This window comes from Aythya fuligula, chromosome 10 (genome assembly GCF_009819795.1).
Source record: "Aythya fuligula isolate bAytFul2 chromosome 10, bAytFul2.pri, whole genome shotgun sequence".
Lineage (NCBI taxonomy): Eukaryota > Metazoa > Chordata > Aves > Anseriformes > Anatidae > Aythya > Aythya fuligula.
Genome location: NC_045568.1, coordinates 17,511,708 through 17,526,097, shown reverse-complemented (window position 1 = coordinate 17,526,097; position 14,390 = coordinate 17,511,708). Strand labels below are relative to the sequence as shown.

The following is a 14,390-nucleotide window of genomic DNA, read 5'->3' as shown; positions in this document are numbered from 1 at the left end:
GTCCCTGCGTGAAGAAATTCCCTTCCACGTGCCGGTGCCACCTCTGCGTTGTGCGAAGCACATTCTCCTCTTACCTTTGAAAATGTTCCATCTGCATTTCCAAAAATAATAATTAAAAAGCAAAAATAAGCCTGGCAGCAACATCAAAACCAAAAAGGCAACAAGCAAGGCTTCTAAATTCGAACGGCAGGAAAAAGGGATCCCAGCCATAAAGGCTGCGTAGCACACACTTTGCCGGTCTGTGTGTGCAGTCACTCTTTGCCCCTTTTTCTTCTGTTTTTCATTTCACGTTTTCTCCCAAGTGAGGGCCCCACAGCCTATTCATAATGTAAGTTTTTCTAGTTGCAACTAATCAGCACGGTTTCGTGTTCGCTCGGGCCACGAGCCACCAAGACACTCAGCACATGCCCACCGGTGTGCGGGTTTCATCCAGCGGGCTGTTCCGCGTGCTGAAGAGGTTGGTTAGTTCTGAACCCTGGATACTTGGATCTTGTCCTGCACAGAGCACTTTGGGGCAGGGGAGGGATTTTTCCCCTTGGCACCAGTCCTCCCAGTTCATCAGCATGTCCCTCCCCAGGGACAGGGGATGGGTGTGCTGGTTATAGGGATGCTTCTTCTGCCTTTAATGATGTGCAGCTAAAATAATTCAATGTGCAGAGGAACCTCTTTGATCCAGACATGTTTTGATGGGACGCGTATTTGTAAATTTGAAGGGAAGAGGTGTGTGTGTGTGTGTGCGGGTACTGCTCGGCAGCAGCAGCACTTCTCCCCACCCTGCCTTGGTTGGACAGGCAGGAAGGTGCAGATAATGCCGAAGTATTGATCTAGCACTTCACAACTCAAGAAGTTGAAATATGCAGGGACTTGAAAGGCATTTGCAGCTCACATTAGAGATGTGTGTAGTCAGCAACTTAGGTGCTTCCCAAACTGAGCCGGGTTCAGGCTGAAATGAATGAACAGGGGGCGATGCGGCTCTGTGCGCAGTACCAGCGTACAGCTGGTTCACCCTGGTCTGTTGTAGCAGGTAGGGCTACCTTTTCCCTGCTCAGTGATTTATTCTGCCTGTCTGTCAGTGCAACAGAGTACAAAAAGTATTGTTGTTCCTCTCTGTGCAAAATGTATAATAAAATACAGCTATTTTAAATCACTCGCTTTAAAGCAAAGCTGTGCAAGGGGAGAAAAAGTTCTTGCAAGGAATGCTGGCACTTCGGGTTACGTTTCCAAGTAGCCTACGTGAAAGGGTTAAATCAGCTCGCGTGGAGAAAAAACAAGACTCTAGGAGGTAGATATCTACTCAATGAGAGACAGAGTGGGACTTGAACTCATTAACACTTTATTTTAAGGGATTGCCTACAACATCAATTATTTAGGAAGCAAACAGGGTCTCCATTGCTGTGTCGCATTATTAATACTTGGTAATGTCAATAAAATTCTACTTCCCTATAAAGTCCCACCAACAAGACACTATTGACTCACATGGCTATTTTACATTTCAAAAGCTGCCGAACAAAAAAAGAAAAGGTAATTTGTATTTGTATAGGATTTGTTGTAAATATGATTTACGAACAACATTTTTCAATTGTTATCGTACCCGTTTTGAATGACCAAGCCCCGTTCCCCTGCGGGTTATTCATGTGCTATGCCATAATGAGAAATTTGGCAGATCTCATCTCTTTAGTACATCCTTGTGCCCACCATGAGCTGGGGATCATGTTCTGCCTTGTTTACAGCTGACAGCGTTATTATTCTCGTTAGGACTGTGCTTTCTTATCATATTGTTGTGTTGAGCGAGCCTTTTCCTCTCTGTTTGTGTTTCCTGGCAGGGCTTTTCTTCCCTTATTGACAGTTTGTAAAAATATGCATTAATTTGGAGTTTAAAGCATGTATCATGGTGTCTCTTTGCTGTGTTTGCTTGAAGTTGATTAATGATAGAACCTCACTTGGGGTCGTCCTCTGGAGAGTTGTCTCACAGGTTCTGCATGTTAACGAGAGACGCCGCACACACGGCGCGGTGATTAGCCCAGCCTCCGCCGGCTCGGCGGGCTGACAAACCGCCGCGCTGCTTTTCGGCTGCTTATTGCGCTTATTTATCCAAAGATTGTATTAATCAACTTAATATGTCAGCTGAGAGCGTTTTCTCTTCCATCCCGAGGCGGAAGCCCCATCGAGGTGCTCCTCCCAGAATCTTTTCCCAGGGAAGCCGGGTGGTTGAGCGCTGCCTCCCCGGCGAAGGCTTCGCGTGCCCGGTGCCCACGTTTTGGGGCAGCTCCTTGGTGTCTGGAGTTCCGGTGCCTGGCACGCCAGATCCCGACACCCAAACCACCCCACGGTTCTCCCCAAACTGCCTGAGCTGTCAAAACGTTTCTTAACGAGCAGCTTTCTGATTGACCCTGTTTTCATTTTCGCAGGCACCCCGTGCATGTCAAAGAAGAACCGTTAGATCCAGATGAAAATGAAGGCCCGCTATCCTTAGTGACAACAGCCAACCACAGTCCAGATTTCGATCACGACAGAGATTATGAAGATGAACCTGTAAATGAGGACATAGAATGAGTATGTCTGACATCATTATCCTGAGAATGAAGATTGGAAGAACACGTCAAACTTAGCTGTGAAATCTCTCCATTATTGTACAGTCTGGAGGATTCTCAGTCCACTTTGACAACTATGAAATATGTTAACTCTTAGTGCCATCAAGTATCCCATTTGGGAGTATTTTTGATTTTTCTACTTTTTGTTGAAAAAAGGAATTTGTACTCTGTGCATTGGATGGACTTGTTTGGTACTTGGGATTTTCCTCTCTTACAGTCAACATCAGTGTTGTAAATTTGCTAAACTGATTCACTTAACATTTAGCAGCCAACTGTGGACTGCAGGTCCTGCCAATTTTGGACACTTGAGGACATCAAACTGAGCATGTACACCTGAACTGCAGATCAAGTCTTTGCCCAGATTTTAAGGATTCCAATGGACAACATATTTGCACAGTACTGCATGTTGATTATCACTGCCTTTACTCCATTTGTGTTTTTTTTTTTTTTTTTTTTTTTTTTTTTTGCTTCCATTTGGGATGGGGAAGGCCTGTGTGTGCACGTGTGTGGATATGTGTGTGTGTGTGTGTGAGTGTGTATATCGGGGAGGGGTTAAAAGAAAAAATTATCCCAAACTTTTTAATGTATTGCTTTTGTTCCCCCGCCCCACTTCTCCTCTACCATTTTAAGTTCTGACCTCAGGCCTCATCTGGGCCCAGGGCCTCTCGGAGGCTTCAACGTTTTCTGTACTTTGTGATGAATGTTAATAGGTGTTTTTATTATACGAAGCTGAATGTCATTGAATTGTTTGTAGTTTTTTCTGTCATTCATTCCAGTTTCCTTCAGATGCCACCATGTTTTCTTTAGCTATGGAAAACATTCCATTTCGGTGTCTCTTTTTTGTTGTTTTTTGAAAAGGTCCCAAATGCTGCACTATACATGTGGAAGGGTTGTCCAACGGAGAGAGAGAAACGAAGTACTGCAAGAATGAGAATGAATGACAGATGAACATAGAAACACTGTAGGAAGCAACACAGATTCATTCCACAAAGCAGTATTTTTTTTGGGTTTGGTTTTTTGATTTTTTTTTTTGGCAGCAATGGTGAATATTAGCAAATGCCACAAAATTGAACAGCACAAAGAAAAACGTATGCAGCACCAACAGAATTCACTTATATTAGAGAATGAATAGTACAGTGGCAGGTTCTCGGTCGTTTAACGTGAGTTTTAATGGGTCAACAAATCTTTCTGGAATATCTAAGATTACCGAGATGGGCACCTATACATTTATTATTACTTTTTTTTTTTTTTCTTTTTGCATTTGCATTTGCAAATAGTGGTTGGAAAGATGACTTCATTAAATTGTTATTGTACGTGGTGATGTTTCACGGTTAAACATCAGTTCAGGATTGCTTGGTGGCATTAATCTGTTTGAATACAAATTAGATTTCAGATTGAACTTGTTATGGGAGTTAATAAGGACAGAGACCCACTAATGCTAAAGTGTTAATTTCAGCTGTGCAAATCCAGTACTGCAGTTAAGATTGTTATGCAATATTACACCAGCCAGTATCAAAACCGCGCTGTAGGAAACGGGAAATATAGGAGAGAATTCGCACGGGGGCTTGTTAGGCAAAACTGGCAACGCTCTTCAAAGCAAACATGACATACAAAATTTGTTGCTATAGGTCAGTAAACCTTGGTCACCAAACACCTAAATATTTTCATTCTGCAACCACTTTTCCGTCACTCATTTATTTATGTAGGACTGTAGCTTTTTTATTATTTCAAAAAGCCTTTCAGAGCTTAATTTATATTCTTCTTTGTACCTTTTTTTTTCCTAAAATTACCAAAGATATTACACAAAGGTAAATTATGTTCTCTGTTATATGCTTTATCTTGTGAAGCCAAATATCCTCTTATTGTTGATCAAAGGAGGTTGAAGAATTTAGAGGGAAATGACAAGATGTGGGCTATTGCTAACCTGAGAGGGAAACTGCTCCTTTATTCTAGAAAATTTAGAAGGCCAAGTAGATGTCTGAACCAAAGTTGCTACTTTTTATTTGTAGCTCTTTACAGTGACCAAAATGAAATTCTGTAAAGAGGAATCAGGAGAGCTTTTGAGGCTAAAACTAGGAAACAGTGTTACTAGGGGAGCTAGAGATGGGAGCTGAGAAAGCAAAGACGCAGCTATTTTGCAGAAAATTAGGGTATCAGATAAAGGAGACAGTTTAATAAGACACAGAAGAGAACAGAAAGGCTCCCGCAATGTAACTGGACCACACAATAGTATTTCTAGAAGTAAAAGAAAAAAAAATTGGTCTTTGGTTCTACAGATTGTGTGCCACTTCTGTTTTGGGATTGTGCTAGGATGACTGCTTTAATTTTGTTTGATCTTGGCAAATTTACTCAGTTTTGTTTAGTTTTTGGTCAGCATTTTTCATAAGGAAATAACACTCCTGTCCACTCATAAGCTTTGGTACAAGCAATTTTATTGGCAGTTACTTTTATAAAATTCAACTCTGCATTCTGTTTCAAAAAAAAAAAAAAAAGAAGAAGAGAAAAGGAAAAAAAAAAAGGGCAGTCTGTGGTCATTTGAAACATTTTTTTTTTTTTTAAATTATATCCAGGCAGCTTCGTGACGTGCCGGCGGTAGCCAGATGGGGATCATGAGAATTGAGCCCTGTACTTCTAAACTGAGTGGTTTGCTGGTTAGTTCGGTATTCAGAAGGGGGATAAAAATCTGGTAGATTAGTTCATTCTCAGCATGTGTAGCTAGACATGAGTAAAGATAACAGCATGAGAAACTGTTAGTACGCATACCTCAGTCCAAACTGTTAGGGAATGAGTAAATAAAAAATACATTTCACTCAGTTGCACTTAGTTGTATGTCTTGCATGCTTAGTCTAAAGACTGTAGCAAAAATGAAAAAAAATAAAAAAAGAGAAAAAGAAATAAAAAATTAGATTTTAACATATCTGGCAGGTGTCGCAGCCTTGCAGAAGAACCAACTGAAAATCTCAGGCTTTACATCAAGCAAACTTCACTATGATTTTTACAATTCTGATTCTGTATCCCTTTGGATATACGGTTGCTTCTTTAGGGAGGGGTTTATTATGTTGTACATATATATCCCACTGTGTCTGTGTGAGCCTTTGTCTTTTGGGGGGAGGGTGGGGAGGGAGGAAAAGGTGGAAAGGTCCTTTTTTTAGATATCATTCCTCAAAAGGAATAAATGCAGACCTGTTTGTCAAAACACCTTTTGCTTTTTGTGCAACTGCTTTATATTAACTATACTAAAAAAATAGCTTTGAAAAAAAAAAACTACTGTATGTAATGGAATTGCAGAATACGCTGCACATGTATTTTATTTAGTTATCCTTGCTTTAAGAATATTGGATGACATTTGCTGACATGTGGGAGAAAATCCCTGACTTTTTTTTCAGCTTTTAAATTGTAACATAGTTGACAGATTTTTTTTTTCTCCTGTTATCATTGATCGAAGCATTTTTGTACAGTTTTTGTGTTTAAGCTGTTTTTTTTGATACTTTCCCACCCCTTCTGTTATCTTACCACTGCCTTTTCTGGCTGTCTTAAACAAAGTTCATATATTTGAAAGGAAAAAAAAAAAAGTCATTAAAAAAAAAAAATGTTTTTCTCCTGCTGCAGTAAATATTTTGCATGATGAGTTCCAGGGTCACACTTTCAAAGTTTATCAGTGAAGTAGTGATTAATAATGGGGGAGTGTCAAACTATTGAACTTTTGTATAAAAAAAAAAAAAAAAACTTTACAAGGTGCCAAGATGTAAAGACAATTTGTTACATGTTTTTTTTCTCAAAGAAAAGCGTACATTATGAAAGTAGTACCATGTATCAGGTAAATCGCTGTCAGGAATGAGAGTCAAAGCCTTCCTTGTCCACAAAAAAAAAAAAAAGAGTTTGTAAATGTAAAACCTGTTAGGTTTCTGCATTCAGCTAGAAGTGAAATGAAAAATCAAGGCTTATGTAGAGTAAGTGACCACAAAATATGACCTTTTTTGATTCTCACTCGCAAGAGTCCAGCCACGATTCCTGTAATTCCCCTCTTCTGGAGCCCTGACTTCAGAAAGAGACTGGGGCAGGGATTCTGATTCTACAAATATTGCAGATCATTAGATATTTTATATATATACATACATAAATATATATATATAAAGTTTTTAAAAATAATTTTGAACTATTGTAGTTTTCAGATTGCCAATAATCTCACGTTCATTATAGCATGGAAAAAAAACTCTTTTGAAATCCTTTGGTACCTTTGGTTAATGAACTCAGATTGAGTTTTTAGATGTTTCAGAAGTCATTTAGTATTCTAGTCTTGCGAGGTGAATTTGCAGTAATGACTGCATTTTAATGGACCCAGAACAGGTAACAAACTATCTTCTACCCATAAGCCTTGATGAAAATGGTACAGTCCAGACTGTTAGCATGGTGCTTTGTGTGTATGTGCTGCCAGTAACAAGATTTTTTTTTTTTTTTTTTTGATAAGGCATAAAAGAAACTCATTCCTTACATCAACTGTAATTCCATCATTCCATGTCTGTTGATACAGACAATAAAAAATGTTGTGTAGTCAGTACTAATTACTGACATTATAGCATTCTCAAATGCAATAAAAATGCTGGTTGTTCACACTGGTAATGCAAGTTGCCATGTCCTAAGTTTTTGTTTTGTTTCTTCCCTCCCGATGACTCCCGTGTCGCATCCTCTGCAGCCCTGGGCCCCAGCACAGATCTCGCGGAGCACTTGGTTGCATCTCACCCATGTCCCAGCACTTCATGGACGGTCTCATCGCTCTCAGTGGGTCTCCCCACACGCATCAAATCACAAGATTCCAGCTGCAGTTCTGTGGCTGGTCTGAGGGTGGTTATTTAAGTGTTGAGCACTGGAGATGAGGAGATGCTGTCATTGGAAAAAATTCATCTGCTTTCCCAAGCAAGTCCATCGGTGTTTGGCCATTATGTTCATGGGGAGCTGGGGGTATTCGCTTTCTCACTGGACTCTACTTCAAAGGTGAAAGCGTGAAAGAAGGGTTTGGGTCCTAATCATGCAAATATTTCCAAATGGGAAGCCGTAATGGGAGCTGTGCTGCTGGCTTCAGGAGGAAGGGCTTGGCAGGTATTGTACATAGGCAAAACCAGGACTGCACGATCAGCCTCAGTCCACACCACCACGAGAGCAAAATTCCAAGTTACGCTGTCACCTGAGACAAACTTTGAAGGAAAAACCTACTTTCTTTTCTTTTGAGTAAGCACGCATTTATTTTCTTCATCAAGTTTTATAAAGAAAAATAAAATGTTTAATAACTAGCATTAGCAGCAAACTAAAATTTCAGAGGAGAGATTTTTTCATGAATAATTCATTAAAATTTCACATCTGCAAGATTAGTCATCCAAATAAAATGCTAATGTCAAAAACATGCACCGTCTATAATATTCTCATCAAGAAATCTTTTTGCATATAATGATAAATGCTTAAATTAGTACAAATGATTTTATAAAAATATTCTATCATAAAATTATACCAGATAACTACTTTTTTTTTGGGGGGGGGGAGGGCGAATCTTGCACACTCATTATAATGTGTCTCAAAATGGTACTGATGGTTAGATTTTATTCAAAAATACAGAGAATAAAATTTGGGTTTAGTCATGTATTGCACTTTTATCACTAGTGAAATTTTAGTGCACCAGAGAAGTCCCACTTTTGTAATTACAAAGATTTTCCTAAGTCAGTGGCAGAGAACTATTAATTTTGGCAGGACTGCTCTGCATCTCTAACGCATGGGTGGTAGAGCTGCCTCCAGGTAAAGGAGGAAAAAGGCCCGGAATGGAGTCCAGGGGGACTCAGCCTCTTGGTTGAGGACAGCACAGACCAAGAGGGGATCCAGGCAGCTTGTGAGCACTGAAGCCGTCACAGATGAGTTACTTAATTCACCTACCTGGGTGTTGCTGCACTGGTGCACCTATTGCACGTGCGAGGGTTGACAATTCAGCCCAGCATTTGTCATCTGCTGGCTTTCTGTGGCCTCTGATTTCAGGGAAGCTGCTGGGGGTGCCGTGTGATCTTGCCCTGAGCTGAGGAACAGGATCAGGCCCTTCCCCTCCTGCCTGAGTTAATGCTGCTTAAGCGGGGGAGAGAGCATTGCTCTTTGCTGGGCGCTAAACAAAGCTTTTTGTACCAGTTTTGCATGAACAATCCCAGGTCTCCTCCCTGGCAGCCATGTTGTGGAACATCACAAAAAGCCCTTCCTCTTTCACAGTGCTGCTACCAGCAGCAGCCAGCTGGAAAATACCTTTGCCAGTCACAAACATTGATTTCCATCACAGCTGAAAGCACTTTTATGATCAGTGGTGAGGCAACGTGCCTCCAAAGAAAACCAGAGGCCAGTACACAGCTTTTCTGGGTTTCTGTTGTACCAGGGAGGAAAGCAGAAGAGAACCTCGGCCTAGCACAGGAGCTGGAGACGCACCATGAAATGGCAGGCGCTGTGCTCTGTTACACACAGCTGCCGATGATCTGTGTGGGGACATCTGGCTGGGCTGCGATCACAGAGTACGACAGATTTCACAGTATTGGCCTAATGTAAGGAACCACCAGCTCCTGGTGCTGCTTGCTCCCACACAGCTCACAGACACACCCCTCTTCACAACAAAGCCTAATTAGCCCTCCTTGACCTATTGATTAGTCTGTGACCTTTCATAAGGCAAGAGGGAAGGGCTTCAGGTTGCACCAGAGGAGGTTTAAGTTGAAAATCAGAAGAAATTTCTTCTCAGAAAGAGCAGTCAGGCATTAGAAAAGGTTGCCCAGGTTGGTGGTGGAGTCACCGTCCCTGGGGGTGTTCAAGGAAAGGTTGGACCTGGTGCTTAGGGACATGGTTCAGTGGGTGACATTGGTTGTAGGGAGATGGTTGGACCAGATGAACTTGGAGCTCTTTTCCAGCCTTAATGATGCTATGACTATGATTCAGCGATGATCTTAAATGTTCATTTGATGGTGTGTTAATCAGGGCCATCATTAATCCTCCTTGTAGCAGTAGTGAGCGCTACCCTTCACCCTAACACCACTTTGTTGGCCATCGCCAGCCGCTGGCCACCCCACCACTGTCACGGTCATGGGTGCATTGCGGCCACACACACACGGCCACAGAGGTGGCCCCACGCACCCTTTGGTGTTTTGTCCCCAGCCGCCATGGCTGAGGCCTAGTGAAGGCCCTCTCTCTGCCCCATTTTGTCAGCTCCACTAGACAGCTACAAAATACATGAGCTAGAAGTAGTAAACAACAACATTGCTTTAGGGTATTTAACACAAAAGAGCTTCTCCTCCCACTTTATTCAGGAAAAAAATCCTCCATGTGGAGGAAAAGAAAAAAAAAGCCCACCGCTGTGTGTGTAGCTGTGTCTATTTGTTTGGAGGCCTTCAGCGGCCATTTTTGATGCATCTCAGAAGCCTGAAAAACATTATTTTTCTTGAAGTTATAATGGTAATTTGAAGGTAACCGTCCTTTCAAGGATTAATTCCAGCCAAAGCAATAACCATTATTTACCAGAGTTTGACATTTTTATCACTCATCATATTAGCAAATTTCCATTGAAAATGCTAAAATGGTTCGTCATAAGGGACATAACTGCTTTGGCTGTAAAAATGACCAACACAAGTGCCTGTACTCAAACATTAAATTATACTGTAATTAATAAAGACAGTTAAACTGTCTACTAGCAACAGCAATTTAGGTAACCACATTTGATCGGCTATAAATTGTAACTACATTAAAATTCCAGAAATATTAGCAATATGGATTACTTGATGGAAATAGGTGCTGATCACCAACACTCCTATTTTACAACGGAAGCACAGGTCATGTTGGCCACAAAACTGTGGGCGAAGATCAAGGCTGAGTACTTTTAATCTTGTGAAACAAGCAATTACAAATAGTTGCATCGATTTGTTAAAAAGCTTTAGGTGACATAAATTGTTTCCTGTTTAGCTTATTGCTCTGATACATAAATGTCACTGAGTATAATATTAATTAGGGTCACAGAACAACAAGGGTCGGGTGATATAGTGTGCAATCATGGATGTGTCAATCCTTTGTGAGCACTGGGGAAGGCAAGAAAAGCCCAGGTCTCCTCCACTGCAGCGCTCAGCTCCTAATTTTATGTGATGACAAAAGAAAGTAAAGGAAACCGTGTTTTAATATGTGAAGTAATTACTTTAGTACTAGTATAATTTTACGGTTTAGGATAAATTACAATGTTTTCATTCTCGTGCTCTTGCCACATAACATAAAAATCCACATATAGCATCAATAAAATAGAATACTGTTTATAAAGGCTTTCTGCTGCACAAGACCAACACTATTTCTCCTAGCATATGGAAACTAAGCACACATTTCAGTCTGGTGTGTGTTTCTACACTTAATATTTTTTTTTTTAAACCCAAAAATGGGCTGTGCAGGTTATTTACTTAACATAAATCAAATGTATCATATACACTGTTTCTTTGGATTGGCATACAACTTAGAAAAATACAGTAAGATTCTGAAAAATCTGGAGAAAATTTATTAAATATGATTTTTACTGTAATAGAATATTAATGTAACCCAATGCTCATTTCCCATTAAGTTGATCCCTTTTTAATACACACATGCTTTTTATTATTTTGCACTCATGCGAAAATTCCACATTCAGAGAGTTTCCATCTCCTTAGGAATGTCTCTGGCAAAGGCACAGTAAGAAATCTTGAACTGAAAAAAAATAGACAGCAAATATCGAACGATAAGATGTGGCAAAGCGCTGATGAACTGAAGCAAAAGCCAATGATATAATAAAGGGTAAAAAGGCATTCAGCACTGCAATGGGAACGGTAGAAACAATTACACTTTAAATCCCTCCTTCTCGCTGCCACTGCACCACAGCACAGATGAAAATGTTTGATTTGCAACATAAAAGATTCATTAATTACCACTTGAATATTTAAAGCTATTTTGCAGACTAACAGAGGTAGATAAAGCACTGAATTAAAACCTCTAATAAAATTGTAAAAATATTTCTGCAAGTTTACCAGTGTTGCGATTCCTCCCGGTTTAGGGAGCCAGGCTTGGCTTGTTACAGAATGAATTTTTTTTCAAGTGGGTATTTGAAGTAAGATGGTGCGATTGCACAGCGCTATTTGTCTCTCATTTTCAAATGTTTACCAAATACTTACTTGGAATCTCTCTCTTCACATGTGGTTACCCTTCATGGGAGAAGTAGCGTCTACAAAACAATACAATGGATTATGAGTGTGTTTGAGCTATACTTTCATTTTAATACATTTCCATATACAGTAAAAACTCATCTATGCCTAAGTCTGGTATAATATTCTCTCTGATGTGAGGCAGTTGTACTTTGTGGGGGGAAAAGTCAGTTTATCGTACTATAATTACCCTTATTAGACTGTAAAAAAAATAATAAAAATAATAAAGAAACCAGCTTGGAACAGTATCCTCTTCTGCAAGGGTGGAGAACTGGAGTAAATTGCAGAAATGTGCATCGTGAAGAGCATCACTGTAACTGCACAGTGCACCCTGAATTTGCACCATGGAGGCAGAGCTGTTAACTCAGGGTTTAGTGACTCTTGTATTACAGATTACAAAGGATGAATCATGTATACACCCAAAAAGCATAGTGTAATTTATATATATATTTAAAAAAAAGAAAAAAAAGTAAACATATATATTTATTTGCACAACATCTGCCTGCAGGCAATGGTAATTTAGTCTAGCCTCAAAGTGTTCTGAGCTCCACTCACCAACTGATATAAATCTTGGTGGGTGAGAAGCTGAGTTTGACACTTAACAGTTGCAAATATTAGTTTTTACCTGTTTGCTTTCAGCTGGCAGACAGATTTTTTTTTTTTTTAAACATTCTATTTTTAAACAAATGACTATTTGTAATCCACAACAGTACAGTGAGGGCTTGATTGCAGGATGAGGGTTGAAAGCTACAGTAACAGCTCTTTCAACAGTATGTTAACAAATGTAAGTAGAGCCAAAGTGTATGAATTTAATAAGAGAAAAACAGTTTCACTTCTTTCTCATTGTCATTAATTTATGCAGTTGGCCAATGAAATTCAAAAATGTCCAGTTGTATTTGGATACACCCTTTACACAACTGCTCCTATTGTAATTATTGAGTGTCCACCCCACTTAAATGGATTTTGAAAGTATTACACTGGATTTGTGTGTGTGGTGCCTGATTTCAAACATTACTGGCCAAGAGCATCTGATGAGGCTGCTGAGCTGCAAAAGGAGCCCCGCTAGGGGCTTCCTTAACCTGGACCCCACCTTCACGGGCAAACCATAACACTGCGTCTTGCCAGAAAGGAAAGGGCGTTCTCACAATAATTCAGACCTTGCCCTTTCATATTGTTTTTGGAAAGTCCTTTCCCCCCCTTTTTTTTTTTTGGTTCAATCTGCTTTTTCATTTTCGTTTGTGCTGGGCACAGTAAGAGCCTGTCTGTCTGAACCACACAGCCCACTGCGGTGCCAAGCAGATCCCGTGCAGGTGCCTTTAGCTCAGCTGAGCATCGCTGCTGGTGCACTTAGTGTGCTTGAAAAATGGGTTTCTCCCAGTAGATTGTAAGCATATATGTATATATATACCCAAATATGCTTTTATACATGGGAAAGAAGTTCTGCTAGTCAGAGCTTCTTGAAACCTGAAATGCAAGGAGCCTTAGGACTGCTGACTTCCCTGACACCACTGGGTTTAGTATAGATGGCCACGTAGTTATCGACGGGAGCTGGCCCCAACCTGGCAATGGCTCTTACCCATCTTTGCCTTGAGCGTTGTGAGGAGCCCTGTGTACTCAATAGCAAACACGCACACCCATCCATCACAGTTTTGGCTTTGTCACATCCGCAGGCATGCAGGAGGGGAAAATTATATTCACGGGCCATGACATTTATTGAAAACAAAAATAAGGAAAATAAAAAGTAAGACTTTTTATTATTTTGGCAAGGACTAGAGCTTAATTTTAATTACACGCTGAGTTTTTTTTCCTCCTGTTTCCTAGACATACCGGACAGGCTTGTACTCGTATGTACTTGTATGATTGCATGGACAGAGCTCTGGAGAGCCTTCCAAACACATGGTGCTGATGCCTTGTGCTCACCCTTGCTATTTTTAAGTGCTGCTACCTTATGCTGCGTTTTCAAAGTTTCTCCCTGACACCTCCTGCAGTTTGGAGCATTCTCACCTGTTTACCACACTACCGAGTGCTGGCAAATTCAAAACAAAAACATCTGATAAAAATCAAATATGATGTTGCTAACTGCAAAGTTCATTTCCCCTCAGAAGTCCTTCTTTAATTATAAAACCCGCATAACCCATTTCCTTTGGTGTGCAGAAAGGTGTGTAATTAAACTATCAGCATAATACCTTTCTACATGTAAAACCTGCACTTATGAACTTTAACTGCTGAATAAAAACTCCTATTACATGACCATTAAGTATTATGAATAAAGCAAGTCATTGTAGTACTTGATTAATTTTTATGCACTAACCATTGTGTTCAGCACAAATTTGGTTTCTGTAGGTGGCCTCTCTCCTGTCCTCAGCCATCTTCTACACCAAGGTCCAAGGGTACTCTGCATTCTCCTTGCTACTCTTCTAGACATGGCCTGCAAAAGTCCCCAAGACTACATGCTGTTTCAAGCTCAGAGGGATCAATGGTTGCTTATTCTCACTCAGTTCAAGGCCACACTCCAATGTTTCCTAATTTTTTTTTTTCCTGTATTTGACATCTCATGGTAAATTGAATTGGGTCGGTATTTTTT

The 14,390-nt window shown here is 40.3% G+C and overlaps 1 protein-coding gene across 2 annotated transcripts in view; it reads left to right on the top strand.

Moving 5' to 3' along the window:
* Positions 1 to 3,018, top strand: part of FOXP1 (forkhead box P1) — a 360,388-nt gene extending 357,370 nt beyond the window's left edge. For both annotated transcript variants that reach the window (XM_032194299.1, XM_032194301.1), the window contains one exon: positions 2,409 to 3,018. In XM_032194299.1, coding sequence (XP_032050190.1) covers positions 2,409 to 2,553 — 145 coding nt within the window. In that variant the 3' untranslated portion in view covers positions 2,554 to 3,018. The remainder of the gene's footprint in view (positions 1 to 2,408) is intronic.
* Positions 3,019 to 14,390: the final 11,372 nt, after the last annotated feature.